Genomic DNA, 24,734 nt, shown 5'->3' with positions numbered 1-24,734 from the left:
GATAGTTCAACCTTGAGTTAAAAAGTTATTACTTATCGATAAATTCCTAACCTCTGGTTTACAAAAGAAATTATTCTGCTGTTGATATAGTTTTATTATTGTTTTTAAAACCTGCTTTGATGCCTCCTTATTGACTTTAAAAAACTCCAACTAACTTTTAAATTCTTCAAACTGCTCTATTCCACTTTGATATGATATGCGCCAAGGAATTTCCTCTTGAGCTAAGCAAAAGCAAGTGGAAACTTTTGCCGCCTGACCAAAGGCCTCATATGTATATGTGTGTTTTTCCCATCTTATATTTTGTTTTTCTGCTATTTTTTTTGTTCCTGGCAGCAGTTACAGTTGAAGAAAAATAAGCATACAGCTGCTTGACAGTCGGACAGGCAGGCAGTCCTTGGTGCTCGGGTTCCTCTGACTTTGGCCATAGCTTGTCCTATAGCTTTTCCCACAGCTTTGGCTTTGGCTTTGGCTTTGGCTTTGGCTTTGCCAGCCGTCATCCGTTGGCTCTTCCGCTTGCATTGGTACTGGGCGCTCGGAGCGTAATTTATCTGCCGGAGGGGCAACGGGTATGGAATCCTTCCTGTCAACAGGAGTTCTACGTTCCGAGTTCTCTTTGGCCGTGGGTAAAATTTATGCAAACCGACGTATGGCCAACAGGATGAGGGAGAGAGGCTGAAATATATGTTCAGTGGAACTCGAAGATGGGCCTCGTGGGCAGAAAAATAGAAGGGGAATGGTAGGGGGAAGGCCAGGCCAGTGTATTAACTGCAGCTAAATCAAACTTTTGAGCCAAGTTATGAATTATTTGCCATTGTGCAGCAGGCGAAACATTTCTTTGCCGCTGACTTTGTCCCTTTTTGGCAGGAAGCCCGGTTCCTCTACCCCCATTTACCGCCCAGGAAGGACATTACGATCCACCTGCCGAGTCATCCAAACCCCCCAGACCCAAGCCCAAGTCAATTTGAACAACATTTTGCCGCAGCTCTGGTTATACAAACAAGATTCCACATTCCGTTTCTTGGCTCTCGTCTTCTGCCTCGAAAGGCTTTTCGTTTTCCTTCTTATTTTTCTGTCTAGCTGTGATGATTTGCCATTTGGGGACGAACGGTCTGGTCCGAGAGGCACGTAAATTGAATGGCCGGGGCCAAAGGTTCCAAGGGTAAACAGAAAAAAAAGGCGGAGAAGCAAAAAACTCCAGCAAAAATTAAGTGAAAATAATAAACCCTTGGCACACACTCATTCTCTGGGGAGGCGGTGGTGGTGGTGGTGGCAGTGAATGGGTAATGAAAAAGGTAAAGCAAAGGGGCATTACACACACGTTGACCAACGGATGTCCTGCCGCCTGATGGCATTACAGTTAATTAAAGGTGAACCGATAGTCACAGGGTCCTGCCAAATCGCACAGTGGGCTGGCTGGCGTTGGTCATTTAAATCGCTTTGTGGCCAACACGGAGATAATCTCTGATCAATTATCGAATCTATCGAAATTAACCTTTTGGCGATTTACACCTGGGGAAGCTCAAGAACTCGGCAAAAAGTCAATAACTGATGCTCCTTACACATCAGTTAATAAGGTTTCCATTTTTAAAACCCAATTAAAAAAATGAATCGTAAATAATAATCGAAAAGGAGCTAAAAAAAAAAGCGATCGATCCCAATTAACAAAATATTTTATTAATATATTTTACAACTACTAATGGGTTTGTGACTAACTTGGAAAAAACCGCATAGCAGTTAATTATCGAAAACGCTATTAAATTAATTATCGATAACTTTGAAAACTGATCGATTATTGTTATTTTTAAGGTTATGGTAGCTTTACGATTGTTGTGACTTCCTTAAGGTAGTTTCCTGACTTTCTAGACCAAAATATACCTCCCATTGAACCGGAAACTATCCCATGGTGACTGTGCGTATGCGGCGTCCACTAGTGTGTGTGCTTACGTCGCTGTGCCTGTGTGTATCTGTGTGGGCCATGGCAAACTGGAAACTTTGCAAATGAATGGCAAGGCATTGGAAATAATGAGCCGTATTTACATTTCAAAGCGCTCGCACAGGCGAGAGCGGTAAAAGTTTTTAGCCTGCACCCCCCCAGAGGACCCAAGCCAACCCAAGCCGTAGCTCGAAATCAGTTACGGAACTCTCAAATCGAGAAGGATTGCGCATGAAGAGGGATAAACCAGCAAGGGTAGTACCCAGTAATAGTAGTGGTGGTACGTACATACACATAGATGGGGGAGGTCAACCAAATCTCCTCCAGAGTTTGTGGGGACTAAATTGCGAAAGCTTTCGGTGGCAGGATTGCATATAATTTGTTTTATGGCCATGGCGTGCACATTAAACGCGCACTTAATCACACGCAATGGGCGTGGCATCTCCGCCCACCATCGTCGTCGTCGTCGTCGTCTGTGGCGACAAATCAAATTGATTTCGTTTTTCTCTGGTTTCCCTCTGCCTTTTCCCAACGCCCTCCCCCCTTTTTGCCCCTTTTGTTGTGCTGTTTTGCGCCTTATTAAATCACTTTTATTACCATTGAAATGTGGAGAAAGTTTTTGCGGGGTGGCCCAAGATATGCTGTATGTGTAATATGATTTTTAGCTGTTCACCAACAAAAAAATCAAAAAAAAAATCATATTTATGGCAAAAATATCTTGCTCAGTTCGTTGAAGAACACGCATCCAGTGTGTGCATGCATGTCTGGCCAAGAGGAGTAGACGATATTGAGGCGTAATATTTCGGCGAGCCCACGGGCGATTTGGTCGGTGGTTGTCCATGGTGAAGCATCCATTTGGCCCACGGCCACCACACACCAATCTCCTCCAATCTCAGTGCCATCTCGAATATCTCGCAGAAGATGTGTGTCTTTGTGCGCCTGACAACCGCCGCACAAATAGAAAAGACAAATACCAGAGGCTGAATATTGAGTCAATGGTTTCGGATTCCATCTCAACTTTCGACACATGACTCGCGTTGACTCAGATGGATGCACAAGAAAAAAATGAAGACATATATTTATAATGAATCCCAAGAATAGAACAAAACTATCACTAGGGCCCCTCTCTTTTTGAGCAAGAAAATTTAAGGAGTTTTAAAATCCCATTCTGCGAGCCCTGAGGTATGCAGTGAAACAAGGAGTGTTAGTTTGAGGTATAATGTTGCATACTTCTAGACACCTAATGTGGCGTTTAAAAGTAATTTTAACATCTTGGTGATTTCTATGACACCCCTGATTATGTACTTTGCATTTTTATTTTTGAAGCATTCCTCAAGAGGCCCCTGGTATAATAACGCCGCTTAAAAAATGTTGAACCATTTTCTCCTCCATTATCCTTTTTTCGCCAACCTAATCTGCAGGCAAGAGGTTTACACCCACGAAAAAATATATATATTAAAAAAAAAAAATATATATATATATATATAGTACACCAGCGACCCCTAGATTTAGCCACAGCGTTTCAGCGAGGCGTGTAATTAAATTTTCATGCCACCTGCCTGAGGGCTGAATTTGAAGGGAGGTGGTGGGTGGTTTTGGGGTGGTGTGGGGCTTCAGGGGCGGAATATGAGGGTGGCACATACAAAGAATGCAAATTGTCGGGGCTATTCCAAAATGCAAGCATCAACGCCTTCGAATGCAGCCAAAGCAGACGGAAGTAAATGCAGCAGCTTCCCCCTTTTTTCCCACTACTTTTCCATTTCCATTTTCTCCTCTTCCTCTAGTTTTTCCTCCTCACCTGCCACTCGACGAAAAACGACACTCAAGTGGTCAGGTGTTAACAAGTAGGAACAGTGTACTTGAGCATAAATTGTTGGCCAAGATACTTGGTAATCATTTTTTGGGGTCTTTAAGTTTTTAATATTATGAGGAACTTTAGAATATAAACAGCGTTTTAGAAAATGTATAAGTTTTGGGCTGATTAATTTAAAAATCGAATTTATCGATAGTGTTATCGATGGTTTTGCATCTTACTATCAATGCATTTATTCTCAGTAAAAGTTAATAAGTCAAATATTTGGAAGTAAAGATAAAATGTAACCCCCTCAAGCCCCCCCACCAATCAAATACCCCGTAATTCTGCTCTACCCAGCAAGCTGTGGGCGTGTGTCTATATAACCTGCCAGATTCGATTGGATAAACAAACGAACAAGCAAACAAAACAACAGCCTTCGAGCAATAAAACACAAACAGACGAAGACGCTGGAACAACAGAACTCGGATACGTACAATTGTAGGAGAAGGGCAGAAATTGCTATTGCGATTTTCACCCTCCATCTGCACTATCGAAGCACAAAAATAGATTTACACATATTTCGCCAAGATGCCGATGGTCATGTCATGTCGTTCGCGAGCCGCCATGAAGCTTCATGCGGACTGTTATGATCGACTAAAGAAACCGATTTATTTGGAAGCGCCCATGACGACAGCCGTCGAGGAGGAGCAAAAGTGTGGCGTACGCAAGGATAAGCCCGTAAATCCCAAGGGCCAAAGGCGACCCTTACCGCCGGGCACCAAGGAACCGAATCCAGTTCCCATTCCTGGACAAAAGGTTATGCGCTCCCCCGTGGGTGGTGGCAAGGCGCCGCCCCGTAATCGCAAATACGATGGGGCCAAGGCCACATTCTTCCACATCAAGGGCCAGTCGTGGGAGTCCAAGGGCTATGCGGAACTCTCGCCGGGGGAACTGGAGCGCATGAGGGCCGCGAGACCGAAAACCACGGATGAACGACGAGCGGAGCAGGATCGCCGGATGGAGGAGCAGCAATATCACACGGCCGAAGCGGAACGCATGCGGAACTACTTCCATGACATCGATGAGCAGCGGAGGGAAAAGGAGCGGGAGACGGAGAAGAGGAACGATGACGAGGCCGATGAGGACGTGAACGAGGAGCGGCGAGTCGAGGCCAAAAGGTTGCAGGTGAGTTCTTTTTGCTTATCAAAAATATCGATAACGAGCGATAATGCTATTCAAAAAACGATAAAACCGATTTCTCAAATTCATTAAATCAATAATAATATACAGATTGTTTTTTTATAATTTTTAAATATTATTATCTATCTGTAATTCTTATATATTCTTATCAAAGCAAATTGATATGGTAAAACTATAGAAGTTTTGAATTTAAAAGTTTCATTTTTTGCTTTATACTTTGTATATCGAAAAAATCGATAAATAAAATTTCGACATTTTGAACATCGTTTAATTACATGTACTGCAGATTTTTGAGACCTGTTTGTCATCCTATATCATACTAATATAACATCATATTTTTTATCGATTGTTTATCGACTTCGATTATATCAGCTTTTTCAACTTGCAGGTCTTACATCGCGCCCTGGATGCCAAGTACGAGTCCGACGTGCGGGTGAAGGAAGCCACTCGTGCCATATCCGAGGCCAAATGCAGTGCCATGTGGACGGCTCAGATTCAGGAGAGGAAGCTCCTCCAGCGCATCCAACTGGATCACGATGAGGAGATGGCCCGCAAGAATCGCGAGTACAACAATGCCAAGTGGGGCACCGTGGAGCAGCAGGATCAGGCCGAGGAGGAGCGCCGCCGGCAGTTCGGAAACGCAGTTCGCGAACAGATCAGCGATCGAGAGAAGTTACGATTCCTGGCCCAGGATCGCCTGCGAATGGAGGCTCGAGATTTGCGAGCCGCAGTGGATGAGTATAAGAGGGCTGAAATGGCCGAGGGAGAGTCACGCTCCCGCCGCAAGTTGGCCTACAGAGATGAGCTGAACAAATACACCAAATTGCATCGCAATTTTGTGCGCATGATGTGCGAGCAGGATCAGCGGGATGAGAACAGGGCCTACGAGTATCTGAAACTGAAGGAGAAGCAATTGAGGGAACAGCGCGCGGAACGCGAGGCCATCGAGGCGGATGAGAAGCGCAAGCGGGACGTCCTCTTTGCAGTGGGCCAGAAGATCCTGGATGCCAAGGACAATCGCGAGGAGATGCATTTCCTGGCCGAACACGAGCGTCTGGAGAGGAAATACCGGGAAAACGAACGGAAAGCCGCCGAGAAGGAGAGGAAAATGGCTGCCGAACTCAAGCGCGCCAATATGGAGCAAATGGAGCACCTCAGCCAGATGAAGGCCTGCTATTATGTGCAGCGGGAAAGGGAGCTCAAGGAGATGATCCAGTACCGTGAGAAATTGGAGGAGCAGATGAAGCGCGAGGCCGACGAGCAGGCCATCAAGAAGGCCTGTCTGCGCACCAGTGTCTCGTGTCAAATTGAGGAGCGTGAGAAGGCTCGTCGCCGCGAACTGGAGGACGAGCACCTGGCCTTCGAGCGGGAGAGGGCCGCCGAGGCTCAGCGCCAGAAGGAGATCGATACGGTGATCACCGTGAAGCTAGATGATCTACAGAAACGCGGCTGTCTGCCCAACTTGGCTGTGCGATCGCTCAAAGGTCGCGTGGAAAATGCCGGAAACAAGAAGAAACTCGGCTCTGAATTCAGTTAGATTTTTTTCTGGTTTCTCCTTTCAATCCCAAAACACACACTCAAATTGACAATGGCATAGATGATGGCTTTTCCAGCTTGGCGGAATTAAAACTTGCTGCCCGTATATACATATATCGCCTATATTTTCCCCACTCTGCGGTGGCCAACTTTTCTATGCTCATTGGGTGGCTGGCTGGCCGTGTTTGTTGTCAATTCAACAAGTTAAAACTGCAGACCGCAGACAGAAAGATATATAGACAGTCAGACCGAAGCGACTGGCACTCATCAAGCCGCAGCTGATAGAGCAAACAAAGTTTTTTTCCCCATTTTCTATCCTTTGGTTCGCTCCACACATTAATTCAATATACACACACACACACGCCCAGGATTCAGGATTCAGGGCAACTAAAAGTAAACTTTATCGTGCGGCATTTGCAGCTGCAAAAATAATTAACCAGGCAAGCTTAAAAAATATATGCCATATACTCAAAAAGGGGATGGGAAAATGTAGAGCACTAAAGCTTTTCAGTTAAATAAATAACTGATTTGTTAAAAGTTTTATTTTAGAAAAACTATACTTCAATTTATAAAACCTTTTTAAAAAATGTCTAAAACAGTAATAATTTGTTCATTTGTAAGGGAATTTATCAGTTAAAATATTCAAAATCACCTAAGAAATTAGATGGACTTCCATTTTCATAACAATTGTCTTGTATTTTATTAAAAAAAATCCATAGAATCCACATATCCACATATCTCGAGAAAAACTAAGCAAACACGTAGCAAAATCGGGTATTAATCACCAAAGGACCGCCCCTTCGCACGAAGCTATCAATTCTGTAAAGTCAGAGAACAGAACGCCGAGATTAATTAAGTTGGATAAATTTCGCCGGGCTAATACGTCTTTGGGAATTAACCCACGATAGATGAGTGGGGGCCAAGACCAGCACACACACACACTCGGATTAGGGTAAATTAAGTTGAGTGTAAGTGGGGGGAGCATTTGTTTCACTTAAATTTCCTTAAAGCGAAATTAATTTCACTTGGCCGACTATTGATTTGATTTTGGCAATATTCGCCAGAGATAGCGGCAGACACGAATGGGTTAAGCTGACCGTGACTGCATGACTGGGGGTCATTTCTCATGGCGGCGGTCGGCAGAGGGTTAATGATGCAGAAGAATATTGCCCTTGAATGAAGCAAAACGTCAAAACCAAAACCAAAAAATGCGAAATAAACGGAGAATGGCATGTAAGCGGGTTAAGGCCGATATGAATGTGTTTCGGGCTCTGGGAGTTAAGCGGGCCGAGATGCTCCTTTATGGCTTAAATACTTGCCATGATGTAGCATTTATGGGAATCCCCCACCCGCTGCAAGCACACACACACACGCAGCCTTTTTCACAATATAATTGCCAGTTCCTGTCTGTCGAACACAAAACAAAAATCATAGCATACTTTTCTGGGCTGGGAGAAAAAGTAGCGAAAAAGAAATGTTTTTTATAAAAATACAGTGTCGGGCGATTTAATAGCACCTCTTAAATGGTGTTAAAAAAATAACTGAAAATTACAACATTCTAGTTGTTGGAATATTTTTAAATATATTTTTTTTAAACTTATAATTAATGAAAACATAGGTTTCTGGGAATGTATTTTTTTTTTTTTGCTGGTCAAAAAATATTCATAAAAATACAGTTGGAAGCAAAGTTATAGACCCTCTAGGATGTTGTACAAAAAATATTAAATGTAAATTCCTAAATTTAAATAATTGGAGATCAGATTTTAAATATTTTTTGAATCATAAAATTTTTTTTATCCTCGTAGGTTAATAATTTATGAAAAATAAAAACCTAGCCAATTTATATTGACAAACCAAGGGAAATATTTTCATATAAAAAAAATATAATAAATGTATATTTTTTATAACCATATTAAGTGCTATTATTTCGCACGCACATGTATACATTTCATATGTGTGTGCCATATATGTATACACACACGCATTTGGCAAGAGGGTAGCTGTGCGTGTGTGTGTGTGTGTTTGGTAAAAACAAACAATAGTAAAACTGATTAAGTCGGGGAAAACCACATCAAGCTAAACGATGATGAAGAAAAGACCAAAAGATTACGAACGTTGAATGTTGAACGCAGAGCACAAAAGGGAGAGACAAATGGCTAAAAGGGGAGAAGAGAGAAGGGAGAAGGGAGAAGGGAGAAAGGAGGCAGGAGAAAGTGGAGAGGAGCAGGGAGAAGGCAGGACATGTGGGGAAAGTTAACTTGATGCGGGCCAAGGATATACAAACACACATGGTCACTGGAGATGAAATCGAGGTCCGAGGAATAAAAAAATACAACGGAGAGGATTCTACCACACATCGAATAATTGAAAGGATATACACATATATGAATGGGGATAGAAAGGGGAAGAGCGGGGGGTCGGCTGCGACAATTTGTAAGATATGATAGTAATGCCACACAGCTTTTCTGCCTCTCTCCCTTTTTCCCCCCTTTTCCCTTTTCCCTTTTCCCATTTTTTTTTCATTTTTCCTCCAACAATGACAGCAAAATTAGTCATTGTCCTGGGCTTCAGCTCCTGTCATTTGCATATATGTGAGAGGCTATCTGTGTGTGAGTGTGTGTCAGAGTGTGTATCTGTGTGTGTTTTGCTAGTCCTGACAATTATGTACAATTTACTTTGCATAACACTCGAAAGCAGAGGTTTAAAAGCCATCCCAGGAACGTGGAGAGTGGGCCAAAGACCTGGCCAAAGCCAACTAGTTAGCATATTTGTTGTTCAGTCGCCCCCCGCCCCACCGCCCCCCGCCCCAAGTGGCTTTAGACCCCAGGAATTCTCACAGGACGAAACAACAAAACAAAAAAAACAGGACAAAGGGAGTCGCCGAGAGAAAACGGTAACAGAAACTAGGAAAAAAAATTAAAGCGAGGCACAACACAAACAAAATAAAAGTTAACCCAACCAGCTAAACAAAAGTAAAAAGTTTCGAGAGAAATTCAGACTCTGACTCTCTCTCTAAAACCAAAAAATAAGGACATCCTTTTCCCGAAATAAAATATGCAAGATTCTGTACGTTATGGCAGTTCTAGATTTAACCTTACTAGTACTCTTCGGACACCACACGTGTGCGATTGTGTTGAGTGGTTTCGCAGCTGCAAAAAGTTGGGAATTATTAGAGCCGGGCTTAACAGTACAGAGAGAGAAAAAACGGGTGACAAATTGGTGGCTAATGTGTGTGACAGAGACAAAGAGAGAGAGAGAGAGAGAGAGTGAGAGTGGGTGGAGTTTTTTCTGGGTGGAATGTGGTGCGCTATGTAAAAAGTGGGTTGGGTGCAAGTTCTTTCCTGTCCAGTGAGTAGAAAAAAAGAATTCTAATAAAAACAAGGAAAGCAAGTGCGGAAAGGTGAAAAATATACGTGTGGTGACCACTTCTCCGAGAATATATGGCTAAATATATCGGTTCTTTGTTGATTTAAAGTGAAAACAACCCTTTTATGATCGTGATAGATGCTATAATATCTTGAAGTGGAATCGAGGTGAAAACTTGAACCGCTCTATGGTGAAAAAGTGCAAGCCGTAGGACCAGAGGTGAAACGTGGTGGGAAAAGAACGGGTGAACAGTGAGAACAGGCAGGTGAGAAACAAAAAAGCAGGAAATGTTATAATTTCGAGAAATGCTGTGCAAATTCTTTCTTTTTTTTTTGACAATCTATAAATTCTTTTCTTTTGTGTCGGTTTTTGCTTCTTGGTTTAGGTTCCATTTCGTTTTCTTGTTTGAGTTTTCAGTTTGTTGGCTTATGGTTTTCTTTTCTTTTTTTTTTTTTGTACTTTTTGCTAACCTTGTGTGGGGTGTTTCGCTTTGGGCAATTTTGTGATTTTGGTTGCATTTGGTTCGATTGTTGGTGAGCTGAATTTGAAAACTGATTTGGCTTTTATTTCGATTTGATTTTGATTCGATTTTTGATTGGTGATTTTGTTTTTTTTGCTTTTGATTTTGGCGATTTTCGATTTTGATTGGTTTTCTATTTTTTGGTTTTTTCGATTTTCATTTTTAAGATCGATTGCAAGTGCAAAATGGTGGAGAAGGGCTGTACAGGTGTGATGGCTGAGATATCGAATTGAGTTTGAGTGGTGATCTGATCTGAATTAGAACTTTTCCGATATGCTATAGATGCGCTTAACGCTAACGCACTTGCGTCGCAGTCGCTCGCACTCGATTTCCCTGAAGTCGGCGTGCGAATTGGCGCCCAACGTCGTTTGTCCCGAAATGCTGAGGTGATGGTGCAGCTCCTGTCCCGTGGCAATGTCGTCGATGGCGATGTGGTGGATCCGGGTCAACTGCTGCTGTCGCGTGGCAGTGCAGATATCCGGCTCACTGGTGGCTCCTCCCACGTACGAATGCGGCTCCTCCCGATCCTCGTCGTCGTCGTCGTCGACCTCCTCCTCCTCCTCGTCGTCGTCCCCTTCTTCCTCCTCACCCGGAGAGTACTGCTGCTCCTCGGACTCCACAAGATCGTCTAGATTCTCGGCCAGATATTGTATCTGCTCTTCCTCGCACTGCGGACACTGCGATTCGACTTCGACCTCCTGCTTTGCTGGAGTTCTATATTGTTGCTGGTTGGGATTCTGACTTATGATGGCCCTCTTGAGCTCCACAAAGAGCGGCGATGAGGGCTGCAGTTGCAGTGGCGGCACCACCACAGCCGGTTGTCCTGGCTGATCGAAGAGACTGGCTGGTATCTCACCGCCCGAGGGCAAGGGTTGACTGGTTATAACCGCCGCTGCGCCCAGGACACTGTGATGATGTCCCGAATTGGCCCCCGCCTCGGGATGTATGCGATTATCCGAGTTGGTGGACGAGAACTTGGAGAGCAGCGATCTGGAGCTGACCTTATTCTTTAGCTGCTGCTGCTGCAGATAGTAGAAGTCGCGGGGCAGGGAGTTTGTGGCATGCAATGGATCCTCCGGATCGTAATAGCCCAAGGCGGCGGGACGAAAGAGGCCGGGTGTGCTCAATGAATGCTGTTGATTTTGATTCGACTGCGATTGGGATTGCGATTGGGACTGCGATTGCGATTGCGATTGCGATTGCGATTGCGATTCCTGATCGTACGAATCACTGATGACACTGGCCGTGGAGGCGGTGGGCGTGGTCGTGCTGCCCAACGTCGACTGCGAGCCGGCGGCAGCGGCCGCGGCGGCGGCGGCAGCGGCAAACTGAGCGCCCAGCAATGGCGTCAATCCGGCAAGGAATTGCTCCTGCTGCTGCTGCTGGCGCTGTTCGTCGAGTTCGCGGCGATAGGCCTCGATTTGATCGCTGGGCGATGGGGTATTACTGTGGATGCAGCCCTGAAAGAAATCCAATGCCTCGTACAGGATGAAACACAGGCCCAGGACGAGGAATGTCTCCATCATAAGCAGCAGCTGGTAGCCATTTAAATGTCTGCCGAGCGAAACGGAACGGTAGCGGCAGGGTTGCAATCGGTTAGCGGAACGAAACGAAACGGAACGAGGCGAAACGGAACGTAACCGAACGGAACGGAACGGAACGCAGCGAAACGCAGCGAAACTCAACGAAACGGAAGTGAACGCGCTTCACCGGAGAAACCGAAACCTTTTTCTACTCGCTTTCAATTTCGTCTCTTGGCTTTCGCTTTATTCTCAACACTTTGGCACTTCATTTTCCCTCATTTGGCTTCTCTTTTGTATCAGTTTTTTCTCCTCTTTTTTTTTGGTTTTTTTGTTTTGTCTAAGGGTTTGCGACGTATCCTTGGCTGAAATTGAAATTGAAACCGAAGCGTTTCCTTTGTTATTCAATGCAAATTAATTTCGAATTTGTTTGTCGTTTGTCGTTTCACGCCTTTCTCTCGGCCTCTGCGCACTTGTCATTTGCATAAATTAAATACGTTACTTAGATACATATACTATCTATATATATATTAATCGTTTTTTGATTGCTTTAAAGATTTCTCGCGTGCTTTTGTTGCAATTTAAGGAACGGGCAGGCAAACGCACATACATTGACACATACACATACCAGTACATTTACGTTTTTATGTATATATATATATATATATAGGAAAAATTGTATATAGAGTGTATACTGTGTATGATTATTTACAGCAGATCTGGCCAGCAGCTAAGCAGATAGTGGACCAAAGTTATAGCTTTGTTTTTAATGCTTATTGTGCTCTGTGTGAGAGTGTGTGTGTGTCTGTGAAAAGTTTGCAATGGCTTTTCTTGGCATCGGTGTGAGTGTGCTGAAATTTCGAATTCATAAAAGAGACATAAAACTCGAGACCCCCGAGGGATTGTCGATTCCATAGAACAGCTCGTAAAGCCCTCGAAAATAAAAGCCGGCAACTTTTTGAACAAAATGATAAGGGACGGCACAAAATGTCACGAATACTCAAAGGAACAAATAGTTGTATTGAAAAAAAAAACACAAAAACTTTCTTTTTTGTCTGCCAAATTTGGTGAACTATTGCAAATAACCAATGCTACTGGTATTGGTCTCAATTAAATCGCTAAGTTTACCCACAAGAACCTATTCAAACTGTCTGCCAACCGAATGTGAATTTTGTGTATTATTGTGTATTTCACAGAACAACTCAAACTCATGCCTTATTCATGGTGAACTTAGAGTTGTTTATTGAACATTTTGCTTTTTACTTGCGCCTGGAAAATGTTGGGTTTTCCCACCCGATATCTCCTACTTCTTCTGTGTAAACAAATTTTTTGCAGTATTTTTTTTGCACTTTTTCTGGTCAAAGCATCAAATAAATTTGCCTGATTTTTCTTTTATTCACTAGCCCAGCAAGGCCACGATTACCATTGAATTGTGTGTCGCTCCCCTTCGATTGTTTTACACAATTGAAATATATATTTTGAAATATTTCGCATATTTGATAAACTGACAGCCATGAAAATTAAATGGACTTGAACTCCATTGTAAACAACTTCGTGGGGGTTGGCAAATAGCTCCCTTTTTTTCACTTTTGGTGTTAAAGTTTCAATTGAACGGATTTAACATGACTTCGATGAATATTTACAATCATTTAACAGACATCAAAGTCATAATAATCATAAAAATCAACGGAAAAAATACGAATAATAATCATAAAAGCATTTTCGTGTGGTTTTACACAACTACCCCTTTTTTTTGGGGGGACCACACAGTGGGGCAATGATGCGGAAAAGGGCTAAACCGAAGTCAGGGTCGAGATCTCCACTTTGTTTTTTTTTTTTTTGTGGGGAGGCTACCCAGTAATATACCGTGGCCAATCCCCAAGCTAAAAAGAAACCCTGAAGTTCCCATCAAAATGCACAACGTGTCGTTATTTATGCCCAACCCCCGTGCTCAAATCCTCTTTCTAACCACTTCGGCTTAACCCTTAGCATGACAAAGCGGGCCTCGGGTCCCAAATGGACCCCCAAAGCGGAGGACAAAACACAGAGGAGAATGCCTAAGCCGCGAAACGAATTGAGGAGGCCAGAACAGGATATGCGAAATAAAAGAGTTTATTTAAGGCAGCGCACAGCAAGAAATTACTTTTCTCTAGCAAATAAAATAATAAAAAAGTGATTTTTCTAAAATCCCAAAACAATAATATATATAGGTATATTTTTCGATTGAACCATGAAGTCACAAAAATAAGTCTACATTTTTATAAGAAACTTTTAATCAAATTAAAATAAATTCCCAGCTTGTGCACATTTCATTTCACAAGAAGAGTGCCTGAAAGTTTTCGTACATCAGTTGACAAATTGAAAGCTCAACATTTAAGAGGAAATCACACAACTAATGAATGCCCCCAATAAATTAAGGAAGACAGACTGAGATTATGCAACTCAAACCGAAAATTCTCATTCGGCTCAATTTGCTGAAAAACTTTTTCGCCCGATTTGTTTTGATTTCTGATGTCGAGGCACTCTCTAATTAAATTTTAATGTGTGCGACGGGGGAAAAGGGAAAAAACTTTTCCGGCTGCTGCTGCTGCTGCTGCTTGGAAAACTTCAAACAAATTCCAAGTAATTGCACATTGAAATTGACAGAGACAGGGACGGCAAGATAGACAGAGCAAGATAAAGAGCGAGAGAGGGAGATGGCTGCAAAAGGTTAAAAAGAGACGGGCACAAAACTGCAGTCTGTGGGCCAAGTTAAGGGCACATTGTTATGCCCATGTTCAACTTTACATGGCCCATAGTCTGTGTAAAGTTAGTCCACGGACAATAAAAACAACAAGATGCTAACGAGGGACACGCAAACAGTTTTATATATTTGATAGATATATATACATCTATATAGGGAGCGGAGGAGATGCCTATAGAGCGCCCGAAGGAGATGGCTTGAGAAGGAGTGGTGCCTGAACGGGCACAGCTTAAAATTGTTATCAACAATTTAATCATTGAAAACCATTAAAACAGCAAACAACAAGAACTTTTCCCACTCCCCCCGCTTTTCGCCCGTGATTTTTCCAACAGTTTTTCCTCCGTTTTTCTTCAGTTTTCCCCCCTCCTTCTTGTTGTTGCTTTAATTGCTATACACAATGCAGCTGTGATTATGGTCACCAGGAGTGAGGGAGCGAGATGGCAAAAGCGAAAAGTGAAAGAAAGAGATGCAGACACGAGATCCATTAATTTCATTTCGCTATTTTTCTTATTCATTGCTTTTTCTCCCTTTTTTTTGTATTTATAAAATTAAATTCCACAGTTTGTGCAATTTGTCCCCCCGTCCATTTTTTTATTGTTTTTTTTTTGCTTTTGCATGGCCTTTAATTAGAAACAGAAAGAGACTGGGCCGCAGAGTTGGCAAAGTCGGCAAGGGATGCCATTACATCTGCGTCAGTCATTTGTTTTCGTCACACACGAGTTCATGTCATGGTCAACACATGCAAAGACAACAAACAAAATGAAAATGCGGAAAACCAGGCAATTCAAGAAAGTCGCACTGCAAATTCCCTGAGGGGAAATGGCAAATGGTTTTATGTACTGTTTATAGACTGCCATAATGACGTTTAAGTATTTGGTAAACAGGTTGATAGGGGATTTTTAATGGCTTACAAGTCGTTGTTAATTTTGTAATTCTCTTTTATCGCTTTCAAAAAGCTGATTGGAGTACTAGTGTGAACGCTACGGCTGTTGTGTGAACACTGCTGCTTTAGTGTGAACACTCCCATTGTTATTTTTTTTATAGTCTCTTAAAAAAAACTTATTTATCTAAATTAAAATTGATGAACAATTTTATAATTCTTGATAATGTATATTTTGAAATGTCTTAACTCAAAATTAACACAATTTTTTATCTCTTCTTATCCTACGATCTCAAATTCACCCAGTTCTGAGTGGGCTATGCTTTTTCAACCACTTCAAAATGTATTAGAACATTTGTTTTAGTTGAAATCCTGCTACCAAGTTAAAAGCATTAGATTTTCATAAAAAAGAAACTGAAATATTTTTCTTATACAAATGGAGGAATACATTTATCTGACGGTGGAACGCGACGAGCGCCACTGGTCGTTCCCCATTCACATAGGACAGCCCCTGAAGCTCCTGATGATCAACTATGCCGAAACACATGGATTTTATCTGGAGGACTTGGCGTTCTATGCGTCCGAAGGACTCAAGCTGGAGGCATTCGATACGGCTCAATTTCTGGGACTATGCAATGGCGAGATAATAACCGTCCACTATATCGGAGGCGAGGACCTATAAATGGGCCAAGGCCGAAATAAATATTTAATATAATATTTATTGTTCTGTTTTTTATTTTTTTCGTTTTCATCTTGCGGATAGTAAGCTAGCCTGTGGACTTTCCCCCATTAAAGGTTATATATGTACTTCAACGCAAAACTGTCACGCTGCTGGAATTCAGCTGCAGCAGTTTTCTTGGCTGCTGGCTGCACTTTATTGTGTGGCCGAAAGGGGGAGGGTGGCAAAATGGGGGGAAGGGGGGCCCGGAAAAGTGCTGGTAGCAAAAGTAAACCAACATAAGTGTTGCGTCGTTCGTTCGTTTTATTGTTGTGTGTTGTGTGTGGAAACCGGATGCAGGAGATGGACCGAGCTCGGACCTCGGCAGGTCATATGTTAACTAACCTCTTTTCGGAACCCCTGACCCAACCCCATTTTTTCACCTCCCCACCCCCTTTTTGTCCTTGTGCCTGCCCTGTGCAGCATAAATTTTTAAAAAGCTTGCCACTGCGGCTTGTCAACTGCAGCAACCTTGCCCTTGTTGCTTGCCACGCCCCCTCTAAAAACAAAAAAAAAACAAAAAAGGGACCAGCAATTGTGACAATTTTAAAACAATTACATACAGACAACAAACTCAATGGGGAGGAGAGGCACACATATGTATGTACCCAAATTGACCAGAGTGAAGCACAGCACACTAGTTCCAGTGGCCGAGTTAACAATTTGTGCAATCCACATTCGCGAGCTGACCGCAAAAACCAGCAGAAACACGAGATCATTATGCCACGCACTCTGCGGTCGTCATCATGAATACCTATCTGCCATATCTCAGATGAATTGGAGCGCACGGAGTGTCAATTAACCCAATCGAATTAACCAAAAAAAAAAAAAAAAAAAATGATAGTATTGAATTAACCAGCAAGAAATGCCATTAATAAATATCGCTTTGTGGGCATATTCGGAATTCCGATTAAAAATTATTTTAAATTATTTTAACACCAATACTAATTGTATCTTGAATAAGCAATGATTTAACAATCTGTAGAAAGTGTGTTAGGGCATTTGTTTTATCATTTTTGTCAAATCAGTGAGGTTTTAAGGACATGTTTTAAAAGGAAACCAAATTTTGTTGCATACTTTCAGACAGTATTAAAAGTGATTTATCTTATTTAAATAAATTTGCATATTTATAAAAAATAATTAATATATATATATTGAAATAATGTCGTATTTTCTGCGGATCTTTATTGAAAAAAATTGATTTATTTTTTATTTATATTTTTCTTGCATACTTTTAGACACTATAATAAGTGATTTCAATTATTTCAACAATTTCGCGAATTTTTAAAAATTAACAAAAACCATATGATGTGCAGAAACGATATGTAGCGTTTTCTGCGGATCTTTAATCTTGAGACTCTCCGAAAAACCTCCCCCAAACCACTTTCAATCCAGCACTTCTCGTGCCATCTGCATATCCGTGGTGCAAACTTTTGAAGTTTGTTTTCGTTCAATTTGCTGAGCAAACAACTGAACCATTAAGAACATCTTCAGCGGCAGACGAGCGAGTTCATCTGGAAGTGGAAGTGAATGTGCCAGTGGATGTGGATGTGGATGTGGATGTGGATGAGGAAGTGGATGTAGAAGCCCGCGGCTGTCGAAGATTTGCAGAATGTGGTCGTCGTGGCGGGAGTTGCGAAATAATTAACCAAAGAATTACAGCCGTCACAGGGGCGGCGAAATCTTCAAGTCCAACGAATTTTTTCGCATGGCCATTGCACTTAAGCAACTCTCCTCTTTTGTGTACCATCACATTATATCCTTTTGCATTCAAATTCCTTTCCCATGCTATTTTTAATATGCAAAGTATGCATATATGGATTTTATTTTATTTCCTATAGCCCCGGCGCACATGATGTTTGCTTTCAGTTTCGCATCGCATCGAAGAATGCCTTTTGTGAGCGGTCCGATGCCCGTCTGGATCCCTTGTATTGACTCTACCCATCTCCGCTTTCCACTTTTTTCCCTTCAGATGGTCATTAAAAATATGAAATTTCATGGGGGCACACACACATGCTGGGCACACCACTCAATGGAACACTTAAATGAATTACAGTTCTCAGCTGGGTTTTTTTCGCATTTTTCTCGTATTTTTTCCTCGTTTTATACATCGAAATCTGTTCGAATTGAATGGCTGGATGGTCGGGGAAAAATAAGAAGAGTGAAAGATGGTAGGATGGTGGGAGATTGGAATATGTTTTCGACCGATTCATGGGCGGCCATAATCCCGGGGAGCGGCAAACCGACATTGGACCTTGGCACTCCTCGTTTGCATTCGCCTTTTCACTGCCATTTTGCTGGAAATCTGGCCTTTTACCGAGAGCCTTCAATAATTTTATTTTTCAACCATCTGATGGGCTTATTTTATCCATTAGTCATAGCTCTATGTGAAAAAATGTATATAAAAAGCGAAATTAATTGAAATTTCTTGAACCCACGAACAATAGGGAAATATTTCAGTTTTTAATGAAGCATATAAAAATATCTGTGAATCACTATCGAATTATTTATTTATCGCGGATATTAGGATGTAATCTACATAGATCGATAAATACAGCCACAATAAAACCAATTTACCGATAACATTTATAAATATTTCACTTGTGAATAGCTATCGAAAAACTTAATTTATTTATCGCGGATATTAGGATGTAATCTACATAGATCGATAAATAAAGCCTCAATTAAATCAATTTACCGATGACATTTGTAAATACTTTACGGCTAAATAACTATCGATTAAACAAAATGTATTTATCGAGGATATTGGGATGTAGTCAAGTTACATCGATAAATAAAGCCTTAATAAAACCAATTTATCGATTGCATTTTATCGGACAAACAATAGTTCCAAACAATCCAATTACCACCTTCTCCTTCCAATTGTCAGCACACAAACCTATCGATGATAAGCACCAGGAAATCCCATTGGGCATCTGACACAAAACAACAATAATGGAATGAATTTGAACTCCCCCATGACCACGCCCCCTCCGGAGAGACACACACACACACACAAACACCTTTCAATGTCAGATGGCTGGGATGTTGGCTGCATTATTTGACGGCCATTGAAAAAGTTTGCCACAAATGAAATGGCCCAAAGGAGCTGTCAAATCTGCTGCGTTATAACATTTACTACGATTCGGCAGGGGAGGGGTCACAAGGGTTAAGGGTAAAAGGCAGTCACACAAAGCGACTAGCAAAAGTTGCACAAAAATTGACAAAACATACATAAATAAAATATGGCGCAAACAATAAGGAAGATTTTTGGCCGAGTGGCAGTCGTGTGGGGTGGGTGGTTTTGGAAAAGACATGTGACACAAACAGATGCCAGGTGGAAAACATTTTTTGGGGCACGGCGGACGGGGTGGGAACCCTGTCACAGTGACGTTAATATCGCCCGATAAGTATTGACACAAGTGGTGGAGTGGAAGAGTGCCGACAAATAAACAAACAAACAAACAAAATGGTGAAAGAGCGAGTGGCGCTGGCGCTGGCAGGGTTGCCATCGTTATGTAAGAGCAAGCCAACTGCCAGAGTTGCCATCGTTATCTATATACATATAATATATCCAATTGCCATTTTACAATGATGACGTAATTGATTTTTAAGCAAATACAAACACACTTTGTCAGTGAAAAAGAGAAAGGCACCGGGCAGGGGAAATACAGGACAGAATAAGAAAAGATTTCCAAATAAATAAAGCGAAACGTGCAAACATCGATGACGACGAGTGCTTGTTGAAAACCTTAGCCTAGAACCCTTCCAAAAAAAAAAGGGCGGAAGGGGGCAAAAAGGCAGACGACGAAAACCCCTAGTATATCAAGTAAAAAGCAAAGAAAGGAAACGAAGCTGTGGGCTGCGGGGAAGTGCTCCTCCAAAGGGGGAGCTACAAGCTCCCAGAAACGTGCCACGACTGCAGGTGAAACCCAGAGGTACGTGTGTGTGCAGCCACTTTTGAGTGCTTGCACAACGGGCACGACTTTTCTTTATTTACACTTGCTCCTTACATCAACACACACTCGCTTGGTCGCTATAAAGATGCCGAAAAGGAGGAAAATCAGCACTTGAAAAAATGTATCACACGAAATAGAGTCATTACTTATGAATTTTTGGGCTTAAGATAGTCCAATATATATATATATTTCTATAACAAAATATAATTCTGAGGATCAAAAAAAATATTATTTTAATGGTAATAGTTTGAAGGCATTCACGACATTTTAAACCATTGAATAAGTATATGTTTATATAGAGTTTAATTAAATGAAATAAATATATTTCTTTATAGAACTAAAAACTTTTTCGCAGTGCCCTAATATAAAAAACCCTGGCAGCATCCTTGAAAGACAGAATAGGAGAGTGGGACTTTAACAGTGATTGCAGCTCTCTATAAAATACCTTACCCCGAACGTAATTCAAACACTTTTCCAAGGAAAAGAAAGAAATTATCTGGAACGGTTCAAGGGTCAAGGCGGAGTCAAAAAAAATAACTTTGAACTTGAGTTGGGTCATTCAAAATGAATTTGAGTTTAAGTTCTTAACTTTTAGGGCAAGCTGAAGCTCATTGCAGCGTGTTGGTATTTATTTTCTCAGTTTAATGTCAATAAAATAATTGAAAGAAAAATGCTCAACATTTAGAGATTAAACAGGATTGGTTTTGGGACTTTTATCATTTTAACTAAATTAAAATCTTAAAAAAAAATTGTATATACTAAATATTTTTGGAATTTGTCCCCCCATCTTTTTATAATTGCGACTTTCCAAAACAAATAAAGGTTGCCCAAAATTCCAGCTCTCCAGAGGCCCAATCACATGCTTATAGCCTAATTGAATTAATTATTTATTGTTGCCACGCCATTGCCAAACTTGTGTGTAATTGAATATTGAACATTTAAAGCCAAAAAGCTTAAGCCAACAACTTCTGCCTCGAAGCTGTGCTCGTGCATAGCATGCTCTCTCTCTATATACATATATTTAACCATATATATATATTCAGATGCACATATATATGTATATATAGACGTGGGTGTTTTGTGTACGTGTATGTGCTGGTGCAGAAGCTTAGATTAGTCATTTGCATCTGCCACAACCAAATCCCCACAAGTCCATTTCCCCTCATTTAACACAATAAATCCTCTTTCGAAATGGACTTCATTGATTAGAGCAACAATAACCCCACAGCAGCAGCAGCAGCAACAACAACAACAACAGCAACTGCCACGATCTATAAACAATTAGTCGAACAAAAGGTTTATATATTGAATGAAGATGAATTCGCCTGGGTGCTCGGCGGCTGGAAGTCAAATCAAAATTGTTGCAGCCATAAATGGTGCGTTTGAAATAGTAATGAATCGGGTGTTAAAGGCTAAAAGCCCGACAACCTGGCTTTAATTGAGTCTTAAAGACGGGTTGAATTTGAAGGATGAGCCGTTTTAGAAGATCTCAGTTCAATTATAACTGATTCGATAATTTATTTAGTTGGGAAATAATCAGTTAATCTCCTAATTAATGCAATCAAATTTAAAAAATCTTATTTATTTGAAGCATAACAAATAGGAATCTTTGAAATTGAGCTCATATTTTATTATATAGATAAGCAAAACTCAATTACATTTATTTTAATATCTTAATTAAAGCCACTGAATTTAATTTATTTGAAACATAAAAACAAGAAAATAATGAAAAGATTTAATTACATTAAAATTCTTATAAAAAAAATAAGCAATTTAAAGATTAAATTTTGAAATTAAAAAATCACTAAATAAATTATTTTAATTTTTATTATTTTTGTCTGCCAAAAAACTGAAAGAATTAGGAAAAATGTCAAAGAAATGTGAAAACAAAAAAACCTCAATAAATCTGACTCGTCGATACTGAAACTGAACATGAAGATAATGATTTTGATGATGATTTCCTTGACACACACACACACACACACGCAGGGAAAACCCTCACACACACATACACAGTCGATTGTTGTTGTTGCTGGCATTGCTGTTTATGTGCTTGTTTTTATTACAATTGTTATCGCTCTGCTTCTTGTTCATATTCCCCAATTCCATTTTCTGGACTTTTCTTTAGCTCATTTTGTTTCTCTTCTTCGCTTTTATTTTTTGTAATATATTTTATTGTTGTTTTTATGCTTCAGCAAACACACACGCACAAACGCACACTCACACACACAAACACACAGGCAAGCAATCAAACAAATAAATACACGCACACACGCAAAGGTTTCGCTTTTATTAGCATTTGTTTACATTTTCTTGTATATATGTATGTAAATATATTTTTTGTATCTTGATTTTTCACTTTAGCACACAGCAAAGAACATTAAAAAAATATTTGAAAAAAATTTGGAAGCAAGGCGAATAAAAAACATTTGGAATTTGCGATTGAGAATTATAAAAAATGCATTGCGTTGCGTTTTGTGTAGCACACTTTTTTGGGCGCGCGTTTACGAAGTCGTCGGCGTTTGCTTCTGTTTATGTTTTTTTTTAATATTTAAAGCATGTTTTTCTCTATATTTCTTTTATTTATTTAATTTTATATTTTTAATGGGTAGTTTTTGAAAGGCTACCTTTATGCTTTTAGCTCCTTTAGCTATTTATGTGCATTTGCCGCTTGTTAGATGTTTGGTTTTATTTTTCTCCAAATTTTTATGGTTAATTTTTTTTTAATTTAAATTAATGTTTTTGTTGATTTTTGGTTTGGAAATTCTTCGGTATTTTTGGATGTTTTTTTTTTTTATTTGGCTGTTTGGTATTTTTCTTGCTTTGTTTTGCTTTCAACCGTGCTCGACGACCGCTTTACGCCCGTATAGAAAACAGACTGCGGCGGCCAGCAGCGAGATTTATCCCATGAAGATAAGTGCTGCAGACGAGCGTTCGTTTTGCCGAGCAGCGCCGAGCACGCACACTCACGCACCCGCAACACTCACACAGATACACACGCACACACACGGCGGAGCACCGGAGAGATGGCGGGCAACATTGTGTTGTTGTGCCTTCTGCTCCATTTTCTTTTTGCAAACAGTCAGCATCCGGCGTGTGTGTGAGCACTAATACACTAATACCAGTGCCGAAGGGAAAGCCGAGCGGCATTTGCATCGGAAAATCTCTTCCTCGGCCTTTCATCTCTTTTCCTCTCTCTCGATTTTTCTCTCTTCTAACATCGCTCCTTTGATGTGGTGAAAAGGAAAAGCTCTGGAGTTTCGAGCAGGTGAAAATCGCTGGAAAATCGCGTTTAAATGAGCATGGCGATCATTTTTAGCCGGCTTAAGAGCGCGCTTTGCATGTCGAATTTGTTTGAAATTGATACAACATTCTATATGTAACAGTCAAAAGTAGAAGTAGTATTTATAACAAAAAATACAAAAAAATGCGCTTCCTAAAACTAATTTATAGCTTATAAAAAATGTTTTCAAGAACACAACTCTCTAGGAATGCAAAATTAATGTGTGCGAAATTCAAAAATATTATATAAGTAACAATTAAATATAAAGAAACACTTTAAACAGTAACTTTTATATAAAAAAAAAGAAAGAAGTATCCCAAAAAATAATTTAAAACAAAGAAAATAAAGTTTCAAGAACAAATCTCTCTTGAAATGCTAAATTAAAATATTCAACAATTCATAAAATACAATTTTTTTTGTAGTACATATTTATTAATATAATTTTCTATATTTCATTTTTTTAGAATGTTAAATATTTTTATTATTATAATATAATTTACTATATTTATATTATTCATATTATTTATTTTTTATAATTCGACTTTTTGCTTTGTAATTTAAATGAAGCCCAACAAATAATATCTTTTACAACTTTAATTTCCGTTTGTCCGGCTCTTGTTTTTTCCGGATTCCCCTGCTGGCACTTTAGAGCCATTTAAAACAATCAAACAAACCGAAAGCAAAACAAACCCCTCGCCCTGCCTTTTTTCGCCCAACTCTCTTAGAACCGCAAGCTCTCTTAACTCCATGGTGGATTCCAAATTTCAATTTAAGAGCGTCGGAAAAGCTCCCCTCAAAGCTATGCTTTTCGTCAGTTTTCCTTACATTTTCCCGAGATGGACTGCAACAGTTACAACGCTCGAACGCACATCGAGAAAAAGAGATTCGCCTAATGATGGCAGAATAATGGGTGGTTTAATGGGTATTTCGAGTGGCAGTCATTAAGCACAAATAAGACGCTGTGTGTGTGTGTGCTGGAGTTTGGGGGCTACAACACTACAGGACACACAGCTAATTTGAAGGAAATTAGGCAAACATTTAATGAAGTAATTAGGATATTTTTGGTTTAGCTGTCCTTTTGCTTTTCCTTAGTTTTCCCATTGATATGCCGCAAATATGAGACATACCGCAAATTTTGCAGGAAAACTTACCTTAAACGAAAAAATATACCCCCCAATACCCTCCACATATTCATAGATTTCCCCGGGTGAAGAAACCGCACGAAACATCAAAGCGGATTTCACTTTTACACATCAATGTGTTCTTTTTCTGGCCAAGGAA

At 40.5% G+C, this 24,734-nt stretch overlaps 3 protein-coding genes across 23 annotated transcripts in view; 1 reads left to right on the top strand and 2 right to left on the bottom strand.

The window, feature by feature from the left end:
* The window catches only part of LOC108032084 (neurobeachin), a 191,716-nt gene that overhangs the window by 80,968 nt on the left and 86,014 nt on the right, over positions 1-24,734 (bottom strand). For 11 of the 21 annotated variants that reach the window (XM_050887981.1, XM_050888004.1, XM_050888015.1 and 8 more), the window contains exon 1: positions 10,301-10,421. The exons of the other annotated variants lie outside the window; for them this stretch is intronic. The gene's annotated coding sequence lies outside the window, so the exon portion shown is untranslated. Of the gene's footprint in view, positions 1-10,300; positions 10,422-24,734 lie in introns of those variants that run through there. 21 annotated transcript variants of the gene reach the window in all.
* LOC108032113 (trichohyalin) lies at positions 4,049-6,574 on the top strand. Its single transcript, XM_017105949.3, has 2 exons — positions 4,049-4,913; positions 5,317-6,574. Exons 1-2 carry the CDS (start codon positions 4,317-4,319, stop codon positions 6,463-6,465), a joined length of 1,746 nt encoding a protein of 581 aa, XP_016961438.1. The 5' UTR covers positions 4,049-4,316; the 3' UTR covers positions 6,466-6,574.
* LOC108032124 (probable serine/threonine-protein kinase fhkB) lies at positions 10,585-23,593 on the bottom strand. The gene is made up of 2 exons (XM_050888026.1): positions 22,798-23,593; positions 10,585-12,235 (listed from the first exon to the last, which is right to left on the bottom strand). Exon 2 carries the CDS (start codon positions 11,874-11,876, stop codon positions 10,608-10,610), a length of 1,269 nt encoding a protein of 422 aa, XP_050743983.1. The 5' UTR covers positions 11,877-12,235; positions 22,798-23,593; the 3' UTR covers positions 10,585-10,607.

The sequence above is a fragment of the Drosophila biarmipes genome, chromosome X (assembly GCF_025231255.1).
Source record: "Drosophila biarmipes strain raj3 chromosome X, RU_DBia_V1.1, whole genome shotgun sequence".
Classification (NCBI taxonomy): domain Eukaryota; kingdom Metazoa; phylum Arthropoda; class Insecta; order Diptera; family Drosophilidae; genus Drosophila; species Drosophila biarmipes.
Note: the sequence above shows the minus strand (reverse complement) of the source record. Positions and strands in the feature narration are given on the sequence as shown.